The following is a 20311-nucleotide window of genomic DNA, read 5'->3' on the forward strand; positions in this document are numbered from 1 at the left end:
CATGACTAATTCTGTCTAATTCCCACTTCTCTTTAGTGCATCAAAAGCATTCAGTGCAAACAGTTTAATCCAATTCCTGAGTAAATGAATCTTATAAGCCAGTACTTTTTTAATGAATCAAAAATAAATTATGTGCCCAGCATTGTCCAGTTTCCGGACAAATGAGATGATTCTTTTTAGTAAATCAAAAATATACAGCATAACAAATTCCATCCAGTTCCCAAATGAATGACTCCTATAAGCCGATTCTTTTTAGTGAATCAAAAACATTCAGTGAAATGTTAAATCCAGTTCCTGGGTGAATTACTCTTATGACAGATTCTTTTTAGTCAACCACGAATAGAACGCTCTGCAGTTGCTGAATTACCGTAAATTACTTTTGTCATGTCCAATTCAAAATTAACCAAGAACTGTGTTCTATTGTACTAAAGGAATCGTTAAGAAACCATAATCGAATTGGTACCAAAATCTACTATTCCATCCTATTTTATTCTAAAGTTTATTTTGACTCTCACTTGACCCCAAGTAATAAAATAAACTTAACTAAACTTCTAGAACAGCTCTGTGTTCGCAAGAGGCTTCAACCGTCTTACTCTCGGTCATCTTTTCTCAACTGTCCTGTGTTTGTCTCTTACCCTGCTGTCTCTGTGTATCTACAGGACCGCCTGTACTTTGTCATGGAATACATCAGTGGTGGGGATCTCATGTATCATATCCAGCAGGTCGGCAAGTTTAAGGAACCCCATGCTGTGTGAGTACAGCTCTCATCTTTGTCTCTGCATAGCGCCATTAAGTGGCCACACTGCAAAGATGTGGCATTTTCAGATTCATCAATTCAAAATCAGATGAATGGCTAATGTTACTGACCGATGATTCCTTTGAGTCGATTATGCACCAGATGATGTTCAGTTGATGCGTTCCCCAATGTTAACTGTTGACTTCAAAGAAATTGTTCACAGCTGAACTCACTGATGAGCTTTTCAATCAGCTAGCTGATTATTTCACCTTGAGCTCACCGATTAGTTCATCGATGAGCTCACCAATGCGTGTCAGTTAGTGGAATGTGAATGCGGTTGAACTCATCCAGCTAACACACTCTGTAGAATGAACAGGTGCTCTCCTTGTTATTGCCCAGTTGGATGATGGGTGGAAAGGAGAGACATTCATAGGGCAGAAAGAGTTTCCTGCTGTGCTGTGTTGTCACTTCAAAGTGACCTCAAAGTAGTTTGACCCACTCTTGCTGCTGCCCTCCTTCTCTTCCTCTTCCTCAGTGCCCTCCTGTTGGAGATATGAGGTGTCTACTCAGCATAATTCATAATTAGGTGTACGAAGGCCAGGTCAACCTGCTTCCTCCATCTCTGACTTTCTCTTTCACTCTTCTTTTTTTCTTTTTAGCTGTATTTCTGCAGCTCGATAGAGTGCTGCAGTGATGTCATATTTTTGTAGACCAACCAAGCACTTCTTGATTATTAAATGTTTTGTTCATCATGATAAATTTTGTAGCCTAGCCACAGACCATAGACTTTACTTCAGGCATTTAAACATAAATAGATTTGGACCTGGAAGTGCTAAAATGCTAACTCATTTCTGTGTTTTTGGCCTACAAGAATGTCTTCCCTGCTGCACTTTATCTATTCATCTCTCCTCCCTGTTGTTTAATGAGATTTTGAGTTGAGGCAGATGAATAAGAGGAGATATAGAAAGCTTGTTTGTCCTCTTACATAGGGGTGTGTAAGAGGTTTTGTCTATAATAATATCGTAATAGTTATTTGAATGATTATAAACTATGTCACTCTCTTTGCAAAAACGAAACAAACACATGCCTTGATAGTACACGATTTCACTGTACAGTGAAAATGACCCCAAATTCAAGATATGGGAGCAAAAATGCCCCGTGTGAATTTTTGTCTTATATTTATTTCATATGATATAGTTAACCAAAATCACACAAGCAAGAGTGCAGTTTTTACCAAATATCAGCACAACATGATATTGATTTAATATAACAGTTTATTAAACTAGATGATAATATTGTTATTCAATTTTAGACACAATATTGTCAGTTTTGTTCTATTTTGCCAACATAAATGCTTCCAAACAAACCCACAGAAGAACCGTTGTGTGTCTCTCTCAATGGCGTTTCATTCCTTCATTCCATGAATCTGCATTTTTAACAAATTGGGTTAGTGAATGGTTCAATGACTCATTCATAAAGACAGTCACTTGCTTCGTTCCTGAATTAATCAGTCGTTTAAATGTGTGTATTTTCTTGATTTTTGTTCAGGAGTCAGTTGTCCACTACAGGCCTAAACCAGTCAAGGAACCAGCACAAAAACTAACTCCGCAAAATATTGTCTAGTAATTGTTATCAGCAAAATTCCCAAAAATATCAAGACATCATTTTTGTCAATATCGCACGCCCCTACTCAAGTAAATAAAACTCCATTTTTTTGCGTTTAAAATATTAGTAAAAAGTAGACTTGTTCTCTTACTAATAAAGTGAACCCTGAGCATTTTGCATTCACAAAGCACGTTACGAGTGACTGTGTAATCCCTATGTTCATTTAAAGCGATCACATTCAAGCTGAAATTCCTGTGAACCACCCTGTAACTAATTTGAAGAAAGAAAGAAAGAAAGAAAGAAAGAAAGAAAGAACCATCAGCAAATAGACAAACGTTTGAGGGTGATCTCAGTATGGGCGGCTCTTTGGCAGTAGATGACTGAGCTGACCTTTGCCGTAATCTCCTCTCAGAACCACGCTCGGTCTCCACATCTAACAAGCTTCATCCCTATTTGCTCTGCTTTCAGCTTGCTGTCTGCCCTTTATCATAAAGAATTAACCTGTCTCTGCATAGGAGAGCAGCGTTGTCATTGTGTTGGGTATGGAGCTCAGTGCAGTTCAAAGGTCAGGGTGATTATGAGTGCCCAATGACAGGGAGGAGGACGTGGAACAGTTGCAGCACTTCAAGTTGCACTTTGTCGCTGCACTTTGCACAACAGCACTTTGTCGCTGTTGGTAATGGAATAGATCCAGGTTTCCAGATGCCAAAGCCCACAATGGTTATGGAACACAGTGTGGGCTTTTATTTGCTTGTATTATGATATAATGAGATTCTAAGATACAATGACTATTTTCTTGTTACTTTGCACCTCCTCCCTTATTCTCTCAGTATATGGATATATAACCATCATTTGCTTTGCACAAAATGTACACAAAAGTCTCGTCTTAAATGAAAAGCCATTTAGTGACTATTAGCACAGATGGTAATACAGTGTTAAATGTGGCAAACAGTTGCTGAGTTTTGTGAATGAAGCTCAAAGTATGAACCTGATTTACATAGAAATGTATGGAATTTTGTGAATACTGCTTAAAAATGAATGAAAGAAATAAATTATCAATGTTTTAATTCAAGAAATAATGTAAATTAAGTTATTTTCAATTTAAAACTATTTCATGTTTTAAAATGTAGTTGAATGTAACAACATAATTACACTAATTAAAATTAAATTATTCACTTTTAAAACTGACAAATAAAGATATGTATGTCACGATGCACACACACGAGGAACGAGGAGACGCTGGAGAATTTAACAGCTGTTTATTTAAAATGTTTCAAGGGTAGTTGTATGTAACAAAAATACAGTAATTATTATAAAAGTAGCCACTTAAAATTGACAAATAAATAGATGTTTACAACTGTGCATTAAAAATGTTTAAAGTTTAGTTGAATATAACAATTACAGTAATCATAATAAAATTGGCAAATATATGTATTTACAGCTGTTTATTTAAAATGTTTAGTGTAACAAAACTTAAAAAAATGTAATACATCACTTGCCATTTTGACCTCTTTATATAATTCATGCTTAAAATGTCAAATGTAGCAGTAAAATAAAGAATGCATTAATCGTTTTTATTAAACAATTTTTTAATAAATTGATAACTGATATCTTTAGGTGGCGTTTAGAGACCTCCAAAGAAAGGAAGCATGTTTGAAAAGAATGAGAGTGAAATAATTTATATACAGCACTGTTACACTGTTGTCGTTAGTGCCTGATTGCAGGTAGTTAGTGAAGGTTTTGTGCTGAAACTCTTTATGTGAAAGCGTTGCAAATGTTTAGTGAAATCACCTCTGTCTTTCTCCCTCTCTGTCTGTCTCTCTCTCTGAGTGGTGATAGCCAGAGGCTGGTTGCCGCTGTGGCCTGGAAACAGAAGTTATCTTTTGACATAATCTGACCTTGTAGTGAGGCCTGTTTCCTGCTCCACCCCCAGCTGCATTAGTCACTGAACACGAATGCGAATTCTCTTCAAATTTTACTCTAAAATATAGGACAGACAAACACACCACCTGATAAATAAGAGATTACTGCATGCTTGTATTAATAACAGATATCTGGTTTGCTTTATCTCTCTTATGTCTTTTCTGAGGGCAGAGCTCCAGTTTCCAGGTTCTCAGCAGAAAACACACCTTTATCAGACTGTTATATTATTTATTAGACAGATGTCTCAGGACTGATTGGACAGTCGACAGACTGATAAGATTTTTGGTAATGACCACCTGGCCCAGACTTCTGGCCATGAAGATTGTCCAAGAAAACCAACTAAACAGATTCATCTCCTGTGCTCAGATTTTCATATTGATTCGGATGTGTGTGTGTGTGTGTTTAGGTTCTATGCTGCAGAAATCGCCATAGGCCTGTTCTTTCTGCATGTGAAGGGTATTATATACAGGTGAGTGAAGCCCAGACAGCAACACACGTCAATCACACATAGAAGTGAGAAGAGTCTTCCTGATAACAATTGACTGTTCAATATGGCCACCACAAGGGTCTTTAGAGGTGCTGCGATATTAGACAATTTGCTTCCAGAGCAACACACACCAAAACACACTTGCTTACACAGAGCAATTGAACTTAGTCAGAATCGATGCTGTATTCAGTTTGATGCAAACAAAAAATGGCCTTGAGGGATGGAAGTACTGTCCGTTCAATTTATTGTACTGTTGTTTAACTGGGAGACGATCATTCAGCCAGTTGAAACATTGACAACACAATAAGTTTTTCCAGAATTTTTTAGTGGACAAAAAACATTAGACATCTTGAGCTGTGATTAATTAAACATGACCTGCGACTTTATAAAACAGTAAAGTGTATTGAATCGTCTTGTGTTTCATTGCATTACAAAAACATTATTTTTTTCATTGTACCAGCATAGCGATTGAGCCCCTGGATGGTGGCCTAAATCGGAAGTAGATCTGTAATCCAGGCTGTTAACACAAAACGTCCACCACACCACTATACAAACAGACAGCACTCATGAATTCTTTACAGAGCCCTTTTTTCTCCTTCATCAAGCTCACCGGTGCTTCTCTTTATGAAGCTTCCAGGGTTGGCCAGTATAATGAGGTGTACTTGGGATGATTTTGCTGGCGAAATAAAAAGAGCAAGTTAATATTGCAATGATTTAAACACTTTTTTATTTGGCCATTAGGTCTGCATTGTTGGACTAGTTTGACAATTTGAGATGTTTAAATAAGCATTTCGGATTGAAAAACAGTGAGTGGCCAAAATTCATTTGTCCACAAGGTGGCAACACTAGCCCGGTCATAACTTCTGGTGAGAAAAAGCGCAGACACTGGACAAAGATGCTTGTCAAATGGAGTTTAGTTTGAAAGGCTGCGCATTCGGCTGTACACATACGCTGAGTGTACACGTAGAAACCAAAGTATACGCAACGCGAACTTAGAGCAGGTGCGTTTAATCCTGGACACCATTAATCATTAAACTAGTTTAGTTTAAAATCAGCTGAAACATGTATGTTGTATCAAATTTATTAGGGGAGTAAGAGAATATAATTCATTTTTGAATGAATTATACTTGACAATAAGATTGTTTGTTAACATTAGCTAATGCATTGACTAACATGAACTAACAATTAACAATATATTTTTACAGCCTTTAACATTCATTAATGTTAGTTAATAAAAAGTTTGTTTTTGTTAGTTCAGTGCATTAAATAATGTCAACAAATACAACTTTAACCATTTTAATAATGTTTTGGTAAATGTTGGATTTAATATTAACTAAGATTAATAAATGCTGTATAAGTATTGTTCATGTTATCTAATATAGTTAACTAATGTTAACACAGAAAACCCATTTAACAAATGTTACCCATTTTTGTTACAAAACTATGGCAGTGTGTGTGTGTGTGTGTGTGTGTGTGTGTGTGTGCGTGCGCACAGTTTTCACCCATGTTTAGCCCTTTTGGCCCACCACAAATTTTCAATTTAATAATCCAGCCCCCAAATGAAACTAATTGAATAGCCCTGTATATTATATATAGTATATACTGAATATATATATAGTATAAAATTATAAAAAATAATTGAAAACATGTAATTGTAATGTTTTTTAACATACTCACACATCATGGGCCATGAAAGCCTCTCTACAGTACCTTCCTTGAACAATCATTCATTTTCTCACTGTTGTTCCTTGTTCTTGCTTGTTTGTGTTCTCCACTGACTCCTCTCACATCTTTGTACATCAGAGATCTAAAGTTGGATAATGTCATGTTGGACATGGAGGGTCATATCAAAATAGCTGACTTTGGAATGTGCAAGGAGAACATGCTTGATGGATTTTTTATTTGGCCATTAGGTCTGCATTGTTGGACTAGTTTGACAATTTGAGATGTTTAAATAAGCATTTCGGATTGAAAAACAGTGAGTGGCCAAAATTCATTTGTCCACAAGGTGGCAACACTAGCCCGGTCATAACTTCTGGTGAGAAAAAGCGCAGACACTGGACAAAGATGCTTGTCAAATGGAGTTTAGTTTGAAAGGCTGCGCATTCGGCTGTACACATACGCTGAGTGTACACGTAGAAACCAAAGTATACGCAACGCGAACTTAGAGCAGGTGCGTTTAATCCTGGACACCATTAATCATTAAACTAGTTTAGTTTAAAATCAGCTGAAACATGTATGTTGTATCAAATTTATTAGGGGAGTAAGAGAATATAATTCATTTTTGAATGAATTATACTTGACAATAAGATTGTTTGTTAACATTAGCTAATGCATTGACTAACATGAACTAACAATTAACAATATATTTTTACAGCCTTTAACATTCATTAATGTTAGTTAATAAAAAGTTTGTTTTTGTTAGTTCAGTGCATTAAATAATGTCAACAAATACAACTTTAACCATTTTAATAATGTTTTGGTAAATGTTGGATTTAATATTAACTAAGATTAATAAATGCTGTATAAGTATTGTTCATGTTATCTAATATAGTTAACTAATGTTAACACAGAAAACCCATTTAACAAATGTTACCCATTTTTGTTACAAAACTATGGCAGTGTGTGTGTGTGTGTGTGTGTGTGTGTGTGTGTGCGTGCGCACAGTTTTCACCCATGTTTAGCCCTTTTGGCCCACCACAAATTTTCAATTTAATAATCCAGCCCCCAAATGAAACTAATTGAATAGCCCTGTATATTATATATAGTATATACTGAATATATATATAGTATAAAATTATAAAAAATAATTGAAAACATGTAATTGTAATGTTTTTTAACATACTCACACATCATGGGCCATGAAAGCCTCTCTACAGTACCTTCCTTGAACAATCATTCATTTTCTCACTGTTGTTCCTTGTTCTTGCTTGTTTGTGTTCTCCACTGACTCCTCTCACATCTTTGTACATCAGAGATCTAAAGTTGGATAATGTCATGTTGGACATGGAGGGTCATATCAAAATAGCTGACTTTGGCATGTGCAAGGAGAACATGCTTGATGGAATCACCACCAAGACCTTCTGTGGGACCCCTGACTACATCGCCCCTGAGGTGAGTGCTCAAAAAGGGTTCTGAGTGCCCAAGTGTTGGATGAGAAAGTAGAGCCAATGGCCTACATATTTCATGTGTGTGTGATTCATGGACAATTGCACATCTACCAGGGCTTTCACTACTGTACCTGCACTTGGTCTCACACATACCCACATAGACTAATTTAAGTTCATCTAACCTTACAAATTTGTACAGTGTTGTTTCTAGGAAACAAACTCAATTCAGTTCTACATAACATAGAACATAAATATTGTTTTATTAAAAGTCATCCATTCAGTATTAACCATTGTATTGTCATCTCATATACATCATGAGCTCGTATTGGAGAAAATGGGTTTGTTACCCAGAGGCAGCGTCATGCAGTAGAGAGTTACGTTAATTAGATATCTCACGTTCATCTCACCGAACACCAGATGGTACTGCTCCAAGTGTAACACCAGCAGCATGAGCTAGAGATGGATTCATGTCAACAACACACAACATGCTGTAAGAGTGAAGGGATTTGAGATCCTCAAGTCCTCAAAGCTTAAGATGCTTGTTTCAAGACTTTACAGTACATAAAACTCAATGTAACACATTTTGAAAACCCCATAAACACTTCTAAAACTCTTGACAGAGTGCAGGGTGCGATTGATATTAATATTTACTGTTGTCCTTGGAGTGCCACCCATTTGTAGTTGTTTTTTACGCCTTACACTCGGAGTGTGTCTGTTTCAGATCATTGCTTACCAGCCTTATGGGAAGTCAGTGGACTGGTGGGCTTTTGGAGTTCTGCTCTATGAGATGCTGGCTGGGCAGGTAAAAATCATTATAACCCAGATCAAGAAGGCCCAAGTCAGGGGTTTGTGCCTTCTCTCATTCGCTCTGTTTCATTTCCTCTCTGCTGCTTGCAGTAAATCACCTCTTGCTATCTCAAGGTCAGTTATTATTAATTATGTTCTGCAAATCTCCCGAGACTAACGGCAAGTATTTCATGCCTATCGGGCTCAGTCAATTATTTATGAATTGTTCTGAAAGTCAAGCTTTGAACGCTGGAGAAAAAAAGTCTGAATTGTTTCCAGCGGAGACTGCTACTGCTGAGCTGTCATGACAAAAGGATGTCGTAATTCTCTTTTCTAGTCTCCGCTAAACAAACAAGACTTGAAAGGCACTTTTATGTTGATGACTTTCAAATTTCCTATGTTAAAGGGACACAAATGGGAAAATTGCAAGCAAATGAGATATAATCCATGTTATTGTTGTCGACCAAACAGCATTGTCCTCTCATCTTCTCTGTCTCTTCTCTCTATATCTCTTTCCAAAGCCCCCATTTGATGGTGAGGATGAGGATGAGCTGTTTCAGTCCATCATGGAGCACCATGTGTCCTATCCTAAATCCATGTCCAAGGAAGCTGTGGCCATCTGCAAAGGGGTGAGCAGCCAGTATACATCACATTCCTGAAACAGTATCCAGCATCCTGTCTCACACTGCAAGGACATGTCAAACACAATTTGGTTATGATGATGATGATGATGATGATGATGATGATGATTATTATTTACTACTGTTCACAATTTTGTGGCAGTAAGATTTGTGTTTTCAGATTTGTTTTCAACAAGGATGCATTAATGACAGTAAAGTGACAGTACTGATATGTATAACATTACAAAAATATTTCTATTTCAAGTAAATGCTGTTGAACTTGAAAAAAATGTATCGTGGTTTCCAATGAAAAAAATGAAACAAGTGTTTTCCACATTGATAATAATAAGAATCTTCTTGAGCATCAAATCCGCATATTAGAATGATTTCTGAAGGATCATGTGACACTGAAGACTGGAGTAATGACTGCTGAACATTCAGCTTTGCATCACAGGAATAAATTACATTTTCAAATATATCAACATAGAAAATATTTATTTTAAATTGTTATAACATTTCAATTACATATTTACTGTATTTTGATCAAATAAATGCATCATTGGTAAGTAAAAGTGACTTCTTTCAAAAACATAAAAAAATCCTACCAACTGAAACTTTTAAACTTTAGTGTAAATTATTTAAATGACTTTTTATTTAACAATTTCTCATTACCATTAGGAATTGCATTCATTTTATTTGATCAGAATACATGCCTTCTTTTAAATGAGCGTCAGTGGAGAAAGATGCAGAAAAATGGTGTAGTTACAACACCTACCAGCAGGGTCATGCTAACAAGTCACACCTTGTCCCCTAGTCCTGAGGTCACCCAAAGTATCAAATTCAGTTCAGAGTGACTAATGGCCCGGAAAGGTGCAGATACAGTCCATCTCATCATTGTGTCCCTGAGAAAGTACTGATGTTGTTTCAAGGTGACTGTCTCGGCAGTTCACATACTGTAAGTGGCTTTGAATGAAAAAAGTCCAGTTATTATATGACCTCATGCGATGCATTATGAATTACTTTTTTATAGCAGCAGTGGTCATTGCAGTTTGCTCTCAGCAGCTTTGAAAAATACCACAGCCTCTGACCTATCCTATCAATAATCACGTCACGGCCTTCTCAAAAATCGCCAGTTCTGTCTGTCTCTCCATCGCTATCTTCCATTCACTCTGTCTTTGTTATTAGGAGGCCAGTGCTGCTTGAGACTCTAGTGCTGGCAGGTGAAGCAGCGAGTACACGATCTTATTCTTTATTTAAGAGATTTTCTCTCCTGCAGATAAAAGCACACAAACATACGGCCTTAGACAGCACTTAGTTGGAATGCCAATGACTCATGGCTGTGTGCAGGACCCAGGAGCTCAGCTCTGTTAATTGCCAGCTTTTACTGGAGCATGGCTAGGCTGGTTTTGAATGGATATGAATGTTTTTTATTGTTTGTTTGTTTTTTTGCCCCAGCAAAACAAGACAAAAGCCGCAGAATGACAGGGGCATCTTAGTCAATAGTATAACGCATTCCCTAAAAAGTGCTCGAAAGGGAGCTCTCTCCTATTTGCTTATTCTTTACATGTTTCTGTTCTTTCTACTTGTCACTGCGGTGTCAGAGTGGAGCATATGGCTGCTGAGAAAAGAGTTTTGTAGAAGAATGAAAGCCAGGCTTGTGCGTGGGTACATTCTTACGGTGGTTGGGACATGACATCTGTTATTTGGGGGAATCTCACCTGTCAACTTGCCTGGGCCATATTTCGCCCCACCCAAAAATAAAAATAAATAAGAAAATGCAACATATCTATATTTTTATGACCGTTAAGACCTTTATTTACATTTTCACAGTTGTCACAGTTGTCAATACAGTAATGCAATAATAATAATAAAAATAATAATCAATAAAAATATAGATTTTGCATTGCATTATTATTTTCATTTTCAAACATTTATTTTTCAGTTTTTAAATAAATGTTTAATATTTTGAGGGGGACCATTAAGATTTTCTTTTGCATTGTGGCATTATTTTCAGTTTCCCTGTTTGCATTACCATGATGCAAAAAAAAAAAAAATTTAAATTTAATTGCATTGTTTAATTGTTTTATTACCCAAGTTTACATAATGAAAAAAAATGCATTATTTAAAATATACATTGTTTATACGTCATGGTAGTATTTGTTGTGCTGCATCAAATTGTGCTAAAGCATTACGAAGTTATATGTGTAATTACCAGTATTACAGAGGATGACTACAGTAATAAAAATGTACAATAAAAATGCTAAATTGGCATGAAGATAAAGTCACAATGCATAGAAATTTTATGCAAAGCATAATTTTATTTTACTTTTTCCCATTTGATTTTGGGGTGAAATGTGACTTTTGACGAGTGATTCACCAAAGTCAGTTTTCGCTGGGCTTTGATGATCTTCTACCTAGCATGCTGCCTGGTGACCCATTTTTGTTTAAGTTAGGACAATGGAAATCTTTGGTATTGGGAGGACAAGTTCTGGAATATAAAGTGGAAAGAGAGATGTGAGAGCAGGTGTCTCCAGAGGGACCTGCGCACTAATACATTCATGCTAATGTGAACATTAAATAATGAATCGACCCTCTGTGTTTAGAATCTGAATGCTACCCCTCTTTGACTGGCTTCATGAAAATGCAGCATGCTGCTGGGTAAAGCCTGATAAACAAAAGCCCCCCTCCTCTCCTCCCTCTGTTCCCTCCTCCTGCCTCTCTTTTCTCCATCCTTTTGTTTTCGGCCTATTTTCCCACATAGATATAGATGCTACGCACAACCCTCGTCCTTTCTGCTTGTCGATTTTTCTTCCTTGACTTATCCTGCCTCCGTCTTCTCCTCAGTCTGTCTGCAGAGCTCATTGTCTTGATGAGTTCAGTCTCCCTCTCTACTCTCTCCTTCATAAGATCTGCTGTAAGTGCTTGCAGAACTTCTCTAATAGCTTAATTCTGCAGTGCAGCAAGTGTGTCAGATCCTGGAGGCCTCTCTCCCCAACAATCTCCTAAAATAGAGCAGGAATACTAAATGAATCCTTGACATTTAAGACAGATTGGAAAATCCTGTAAGTTTGGACAAGCGCGGCTTTAAGCGAGGGGTGCTGCCGCCCGCCCTGCCGAGAAAGCTACAATGGAGCCATGCAGTATAAATGAGGTATTTCCCTTAACCAAGCGGAGCAATCGTTCTTCCAGCACAGTAATTGAATGACTAATTTAGTCTGGCCTTGTGACTTTCAGAGGACAGATGGATAAATTGAACCTGTCGTAATCAAAATGTTGATGCCCTATTCTGCCATAAAAAAAGCAAAAGAAAATCCTCCCCTTCGCTTCTGTAGAGCCTGGGGTTTTAGTTTGAGGGGATATAGGCTTTTATGCTCAGAACATCAGCTGAGGGAATATTCATTTGTGACACTTACATCGACAGATTGCAGAGAACAGCACAGTGAGTGTATTAAACACTCTGCAAGTGTTATGGAAGGAGACTCACACAGAAGGTTAGGAATAACAGAGGAGGTTTACTGAAGGCAACAGATGCTGGTGGTAGACTGGTAGGTGAGTAAGCAGTTCAAATGGAAATGTTCAATTGTAATAGAGGTGTGGGAATGAGTATGCTTGCCCTTGCAGGAGTCCGTGGAAGAGCAGATGGTGGAATGGAAGGTGGCACACACCTCACCGTAGTAAGGACTGGGGGGGTGTTCCCGGAGACGTAGGAGGACACAGGCGTTGGAGTAGAACACAGGAGGTAAGTACACGAGGAAGGTAAGGATATCAATCATTCGCTGGAGTAGCATGAAGAGTCCACTTCGTATAAGCGAGATCGGACACTGGAGTGAGGTGAGGTGTGTGCTTATGAAGTGCCTTGATGAGGGTGATGATCATGAACAGGTGCGTGCAATCAGAACTCAGGTGAAGGTGTGTGCTGTGATTGGGTGGTGAGTGAACCTGGCCGATCCGTGGCAGTACCCCCCCCTCCACGGCCCGCACCTGAGGGCCGAGGACCCCGACGTCGTGGTGGTCTACCCCTTCCTCGGGGAGCAGGACGGTCGGGATGCGTGGAATGGAATTCCTCCAAAAGCGTGGGGTCAAGAATGTCATCCCTGGGGACCCAAGACTGTTTTTCTGGGCCATATCCTTCCCAGTCTATGAGGTATTGCAGTTGGCCACCACGGAGCCGGGAGTCCAAGATCTTGTTGACCTTGTAGACGGCACCGTCCTCCAGAATCAAGGGAAGAGGGGGTTCCTCTGTCGGGCCAGGCTCTGTGGAGGCAGAAACAGAAGGGTGGTGAGGTTTGAGCAGTGACACATGGAATGTGGGGTGAATTTTGTATTGAGGAGGAAGCTGAAGTTGGTACGTGACCGGATTTATTTGTTTGGTGATGGTGAAGGGACCAACGTATCTGGGACTTAGCTTCTTGCAGGGCAGGCGCAGCCTGATGTCCCGGGTTGACAGCCAGACCTTCTGACCAGGTTGGTAAGATGGAGCTTCTGATCTTCGAAGGTCCTCTGTCATCTTCTGCCTGCGCACTGCCCGAAGAAGTGTGAGTGGAGTGAATCAAGGGAGTGCGTTGTGCTCTGGTGACGTACTGAAGTCCAGGTGGACAGCCCTGCGGAGTGCCTGTAGAAGCATTGGTGGAGGGAACTGGAGTAGAGGTCCATTGGATTGGGCTGAGAATGAGTTATTTGGCTATGATGGGTTCTGGTTCTTCCTGAATTTCACTTGGGGTATGGAGTTGTGAGAGAGCATCTGCTTTTACATTCTTTGGACCTGGATGATAGGATATAGTGAAATGGAATTTTGTGAAGAAAAGTGCCCATCGAGCTTGGCGTGGATTGAGTCTTTTGGTGTCTCGCAGGTATTGTAGGTTCTTGTGGTCTGTGAGGACTGTGAACGGATGTTGTGCTCCCTCCAACCAATGCCTCCATTCCTCCAAGGCCAGCTTGATTGCCAGGAGTTCCCTGTTGCCGATATCGTAGTTTACCTCCGCAGGGCTGATTTTGCGGGAAAGAAGGCGCATGGATGTAGTTTGGCGGGAATCCCCTGCTGCTGCGATAGCACCGCTCCTATCCCGGTGGTGGAGGCGTCCACTTCCACCACGAACGTTTTTTCCGGGTCTGGATGGACCAGGATCGGTGCGCTAACAAAAGCCTTCTTGAGGCTGACGTGACGTGAAAGCTTCCGTGGCCGCTGGTGACCAGGACAGAGACTTGGGCTTGCCACGTAACAGGTTGGTGAGAGGACTGGAGATGGTACTGTAATTCTGAATGAAACGTCTATAGAAATTGGAGAATCCTAGGAAGCGCTGCAGTTCTTTGATGGTGGTAGGTATAGGCCCGGTCTTGATGGCCTCCACCTTCCCCTCGTCCATTTGGATGCCACCGTCGTCGATGTTGTATCCAAGGAACTGCACTGAGGGTTGATGGAAAGAACATTTCTCTGCCTTGAGGAATAGATGGAACTCACTCAGGCGTTTCAGGACCTCCGCAACATGGTGGCGATGTTCGGCCATGCTCCGGGAGTAGATGAGGATGTCATCAATATATACGAGAACAAATCGGTGGAGAAACTCCCAGAGTACCTCATGCATAAAGGTGGGCAGCCTTGCGGAGTGACTGTAGAAACATTGGTGGAGGGAACGGGAGTAGAAGTCCACTGGATGGGGCTGATAATGAGTTCTTTGGATATGATGGGTTCTGGTTTTTCCTGAATTTCTCCTGGAGCATGGAGTCGTGAAAGAGCATCAGCTATCACGTTCTTCGAACCTGGACGATAGGATATGGTGAAATGGAATCTAGTGAAGAAAAGTGCCCATCGAGCTTGGAGAGGATTGAGTCTTTTGGCATCTCGCAGGTATTGTAAATTCTTGTGGTCTGTGAGGACGGTGAACGGATGTTGTGCTCCCTCCAACCAATGCCTCCATTCCTCCAAGGCCAGCTTGATTGCCAGGAGTTCCCTGTTGCCGATATCGTAGTTTACCTCCGCAGGGCTGATTTTGCGGGAAAGAAGGCGCATGGATGTAGTTTGGCGGGAATCCCCTGCTGCTGCGATAGCACCGCTCCTATCCCGGTGGTGGAGGCGTCCACTTCCACCACGAACGTTTTTTCCGGGTCTGGATGGACCAGGATCGGTGCGCTAACAAAAGCCTTCTTGAGGCTGACGTGACGTGAAAGCTTCCGTGGCCGCTGGTGACCAGGACAGAGACTTGGGCTTGCCGCGTAACAGGTTGGTGAGTGGACTGGAGATGGTACTGTAATTCTGAATGAAACGTCTATAGAAATTGGAGAATCCTAGGAAGCGCTGCAGTTCTTTGATGGTGGTAGGTATAGGCCCGGTCTTGATGGCCTCCACCTTCCCCTCGTCCATTTGGATGCCACCGTCGTCGATGTTGTATCCAAGGAACTGCACTGAGGGTTGATGAAAAGAACATTTCTCTGCCTTGAGGAATAGATGGAACTCACTCAGGCGTTTCAGGACCTCCGCAACATGGTGGCGATGTTCGGCCATGCTCCGGGAGTAGATGAGGATATCATCAATATAGACGAGAACAAATCGATGGAGAAACTCCTGAAGTACCTCATGCATAAAGTCCTGGAATACGGAGGGGGCGTTGACTAAACCATACGGCATGACGAGGTATTCATAATGGCCAGTAGGGGTCACGAAGGCAGTCTTCCACTCGTCCCCCTCACGTATCCGGATGAGGTTGTAGGCACTGCAGAGGTCCAACTTGGTGAAGACAGTGGCTCCGCGGAGATGTTCCAAGGCCGCTGGGACGAGGGGAAGTGGATAACGGAACTTGGTGGTGATCTTGTTGAGTGCCCGGTAATCAATACAAGGCCGCAAGCCTCCGTCCTTCTTGGGCACGAAGAAGAAGCTTGAAGCAGCAGGGGACGTTGAAGGGCGGATGTAGCCCTGTTGTAAAGCCTCTTCAACATACTCCTCCATGGCCTTCTGTTCAGGGAGTGAAACTGGATAAAAGAAGAAGCTTGAAGCAGCAGGAGACGTTGAAGGGCGGATGTAGCCCTGTTGTAAATCCTCTTCAATATACTCCTCCATGGCCTTCTGTTCAGGGAGTGAAAGTGGATAAACCTTTCCACGGGGCACTGGCTCACCCGGTGACAGATCGATGGCGCAGTCCCATGGCCTGTGTGGCGGCAGCTGTGAGGCTTTCTTAGGGCAGAAGACATCTCTGAAGGGGGCATAGCAGGATGGAATATCCACTGACTTTATCCACAGGGCTCTCGATGGAGGTGGAATTAATGGAGAGTGTCTCGGGACGGAGTGCTGAGGGTAGAGGAATGTGAGGGAAACAGTCAGGGAAACATTTACTGCCCCACTTCAGGATCTCACCGGTCTTCCAGGAGAGGACAGGGTCATGCTGCACTAACCACGGGCGCCCTAGGATCACGTCAGCGGTAGATCCCTCCAGAACCAGGAGATGAATTGTTTCTTCATGTAACTGTCCAACTTGTAGATGGATGGGACCCGGACTGAGGCGAACATGTTTACGGCTGAGAGGTTTTCCGGTTACCGACGGCACCTGGTAGATGGTCTTCGTTGTTGTGGTCGGGAGGCTGAGCTGATGGCAGAGGCTCCCGGAAATGAAATTCCCGGCTGACCCGGAGTCGAGGAGAGCATGTACTGGAATAGAGAGGTTAGAGGCAGTAAGGATTACAACAGCGGAGAGAGGCTGCATATTAACAGTAGCCGGCTTGATAGCACTCACCAAGGGTCGTGGAGGGCGGATTGGGCATGTCGAGATCACATGCCCTCCAACACCACAATACAGGCACAATCCCTGGGTCAGCTGCCTCTGCCGTTCAGCCGAAGAGAACCGATTAGTATCCACTTGCATGGGTTCGTTGCCTGGTTCTGGGGTGCTGGTGATTTCTGGCCGACGGAGGAGTGGAGAGACTGAGGGTGGTGGATGGTCCTCAAAGCAGGATTGCATCCGATTTGCACATCTGATGGATAACTGGATGAAACGTTCCAGGCCATATGAGTCATCATACGTCGCCAGCTGCAACCGCAATCTCGGCTCGAGTCCCAGCCGGTACGTGGTGAGGAGCGAGCCCTCATTCCAGCCGCTGGCCGCAGCGAGGGTTCTGAACCTGAGGGAATAGTCATTGATAGACATGGAACCTTGACGGAGGTGGTATAATTGCTCACCCGCTGATGAATCACCCGCTGGTCTGACGAAAACATCATGGAAATGTTCCAGGAAGTTTTGAAGGGACTGAGTAACGGGACCGGCTTGGGCCCAGATGGTTTCCGCCCATTGGAGCGTGCGTCCTGTTAGCAGGGAGATGATAAAGGCGATCTTAGCATTATCAGAAGGATAGAGATGCGGTTGCATATTCATAGTTAGCGAACAATGTAGTAGGAATCCGTTACACTCCTCCGCCGCGCCAGAGAAGGGCGCTGGTCGGGCCATGGAACTGGCGACTACTGTTGACGAAGAAGTGCTGGTGCTGTTTACAGAAGTGGTTAGATGTGGTTAGTAGATGTGGTTGCGGTGGCGAGCAGAACACGCCGGAGGGAATCCACGAGCTCCTTGAAGGGATCTGGAGCACTCATGTTGCCTACGGTTGTGGTCCGATCTTCTGTTATGGAAGGAGACTCACACAGAAGGTTAGGAATAACAGAGGAGGTTTATTGAAGGCAACAGATGCTGGTGGTAGACTGGTAGGTGAGTAAGCAGTTCAAATGGAAATGTTCAATTGTAATAGAGGTGTGGGAATGAGTATGCTTGCCCTTGCAGGAGTCCGTGGAAGAGCAGATGGTGGAATGGAAGGTGGCACACACCTCACCGTAGTAAGACTGGAGGGGTGTTCCCGGAGACGTAGGAGGACACAGGCGTTGGAGTAGAACACAGGAGGTAAGTACACGAGGAAGGTAAGGATATCAATCATTCGCTGGAGTAGCATGAAGAGTCCACTTCGTATAAGCGAGATCGGACACTGGAGTGAGGTGAGGTGTGTGCTTATGAAGTGCCTTGATGAGGGTGACGATCATGAACATGTGCGTGCAATCAGAACTCAGGTGAAGGTGTGCGCTGTGATTGTGTGGTGAGTGAACCTGGCCGATCCATGACAGCAAGACATGATGTATATATTGATGCACAATAATTTCATGGCTGTCTCTCAAAACCTTGTGAGCTGCCCACCTAGACAGCATTTTTGGGCATTATAGATGTAGTCGTAATGCCTAAAAATACTGTTTACAAAAATGTACCATGGTTTTTTTTAGACAAGGTACCATATCTTTAAATAATATGTAAATGCCATGGTAAATGAATTTGGTGGTCATTTATTACCATGGTATACACTATAAAGTTTGGGGTCGGTAAGAATGTTTTATTGTTTTTTAAAGAAGTCTCTGATACTCATTAAGGCTGTATTTATTTGATCAAAAATACAATAAAAACTGTAATATTGTTACAATTCAAAATAACCGCTTTCTAGTTTAATGTATTTTAAAATGTAATTTATTCTTGTGAATTCTCAGCAGTCATTACTCCAGTCTTCAGTGTCACATGATCCTTCAGAAATCATTCTTATATGCTGATTTGATACTCAAGAAACATTTCTTCTTCTTATCAATGTTGAAAACAGTTTGTTCTTCTTAATATTTTTGTGGAAACAATGACATTTCTGACAAATTTGTCAGGATTCTTTGATGAAAGTTCAAAAGAACAGCATTTATTTGAAATCTTTTGTAACATTATATCATAATATAGACAATATTATATGTGTACTGTAACTTTTGATCATTTTAATCCATGCTTGATGAATAAAAGTCAAAAACTACCTCAGTAGAGAACGGCGTAGCAACACCAATGCCATGAGTTAAATTTCCAGGTAATTCACTGATAAAATTTGTTTGAATGCAATGCAAAGATAAAAGTGTCTGTTAGTACATAAATGTAAAGCACTGTTTCAGACCATAATTATGGTATAGTACCATCACTGCACATTTTGGCAAGTATAGATAGACAGCTCACTGCGTTTTGAAACACAGCATCTGAGGATGATAAAGTAGCTGAATTATATTGCATTAATTCTGTAAAAAAAAATTAAAAAGATAATGAAAACCTGCCGGATGCGTTTAAGGACTCGTTTAATGAAGCTGACAGAGGCAGGGGATGGCATACTGCAGGAAGTGCTCATGCAGCAGCAGTAACAGCAGATATGTGCTACTGGGGTGCTCTGAGTGCTAATTGAAGAGTATTATCAGTGTTGATGGAGTGTACAGCTCTGATATGGGAGGATTAAAGTGGGATGCTGTGGTTCTTTGATATGGAACACAGCCCAGCACACCACTGAGAGAGGCTTGGGACGCAAGCCTGATACAGACTGATACCCCATGACTAAGGCCAATCTAGAGCTCGCACACAGACTCTCGCTCACTTTCTTTATCCGTCACCTTTCCTCTTTCTCTTTGCATATGCTGTATTTGTGTAAGTGCTTGTAACCATACACTAACAGTGCAATGCTATCTCGAGCCATCTGTCAAGCCATCTGAGTGTAGAACATGGTGCATGCTCAGTTAATGCCTGTTCTTGATACTGTTGGAATGTAGCTAATTTAAAAGAGGAGACAGATCTTCTGTCTTTGTATTTGTGCTGTTTATTGAGTTTGCCTCATTAAGTAGAAGATGCTGCTGGAACGTGTCATTACATCATTCGCATTCTCAAGTGATGAGAATGTACCTTGCGTCCAATAAAGGAATTTTAAAAAATGACTTCCAGATGTGGAAACATATTGAAAATAAGTAAAATCGTACATTTTGGGATAGTTGTTTGCAAATTTTTATTGGCTAGAATTTTTTTTAAAAGCTTGGTGTATATTATGGACACAGACTGCAGTTTTTTTTCACTTCAGATTTCATCCAGTCTGAGAAATATTATACATGTCGTCATGCGTTACCTAGCAACAAGGCAGTTTGATTGGTTATTGCAACAAGTATGAGCACCCAAATGGTTTACACTAAAACGTCTTCAGAGTAAAAAGTAATTTTTGTTACTTTAAAAGTAACCTTTTATATATA

General features: G+C 41.1%; 1 protein-coding gene across 1 annotated transcript in view; it reads left to right on the plus strand.

Moving 5' to 3' along the window:
- Positions 1-20311, plus strand: part of LOC107688094 (protein kinase C beta type-like) — a 139600-nt gene that overhangs the window by 104309 nt on the left and 14980 nt on the right. Inside the window, exons 11-15 of the mRNA XM_016485661.1 lie at positions 660-751; positions 4671-4733; positions 7727-7865; positions 8583-8663; positions 9169-9276. Of these exons, the coding sequence (XP_016341147.1) occupies positions 660-751; positions 4671-4733; positions 7727-7865; positions 8583-8663; positions 9169-9276 (483 nt within the window). The remainder of the gene's footprint in view (positions 1-659; positions 752-4670; positions 4734-7726; positions 7866-8582; positions 8664-9168; positions 9277-20311) is intronic.

The sequence above is a fragment of the Sinocyclocheilus anshuiensis genome, unplaced genomic scaffold, assembly GCF_001515605.1.
Source record: "Sinocyclocheilus anshuiensis isolate Anshui unplaced genomic scaffold, SAMN03320099.WGS_v1.1 scaffold249, whole genome shotgun sequence".
Classification (NCBI taxonomy): Eukaryota; Metazoa; Chordata; class Actinopteri; order Cypriniformes; family Cyprinidae; genus Sinocyclocheilus; species Sinocyclocheilus anshuiensis.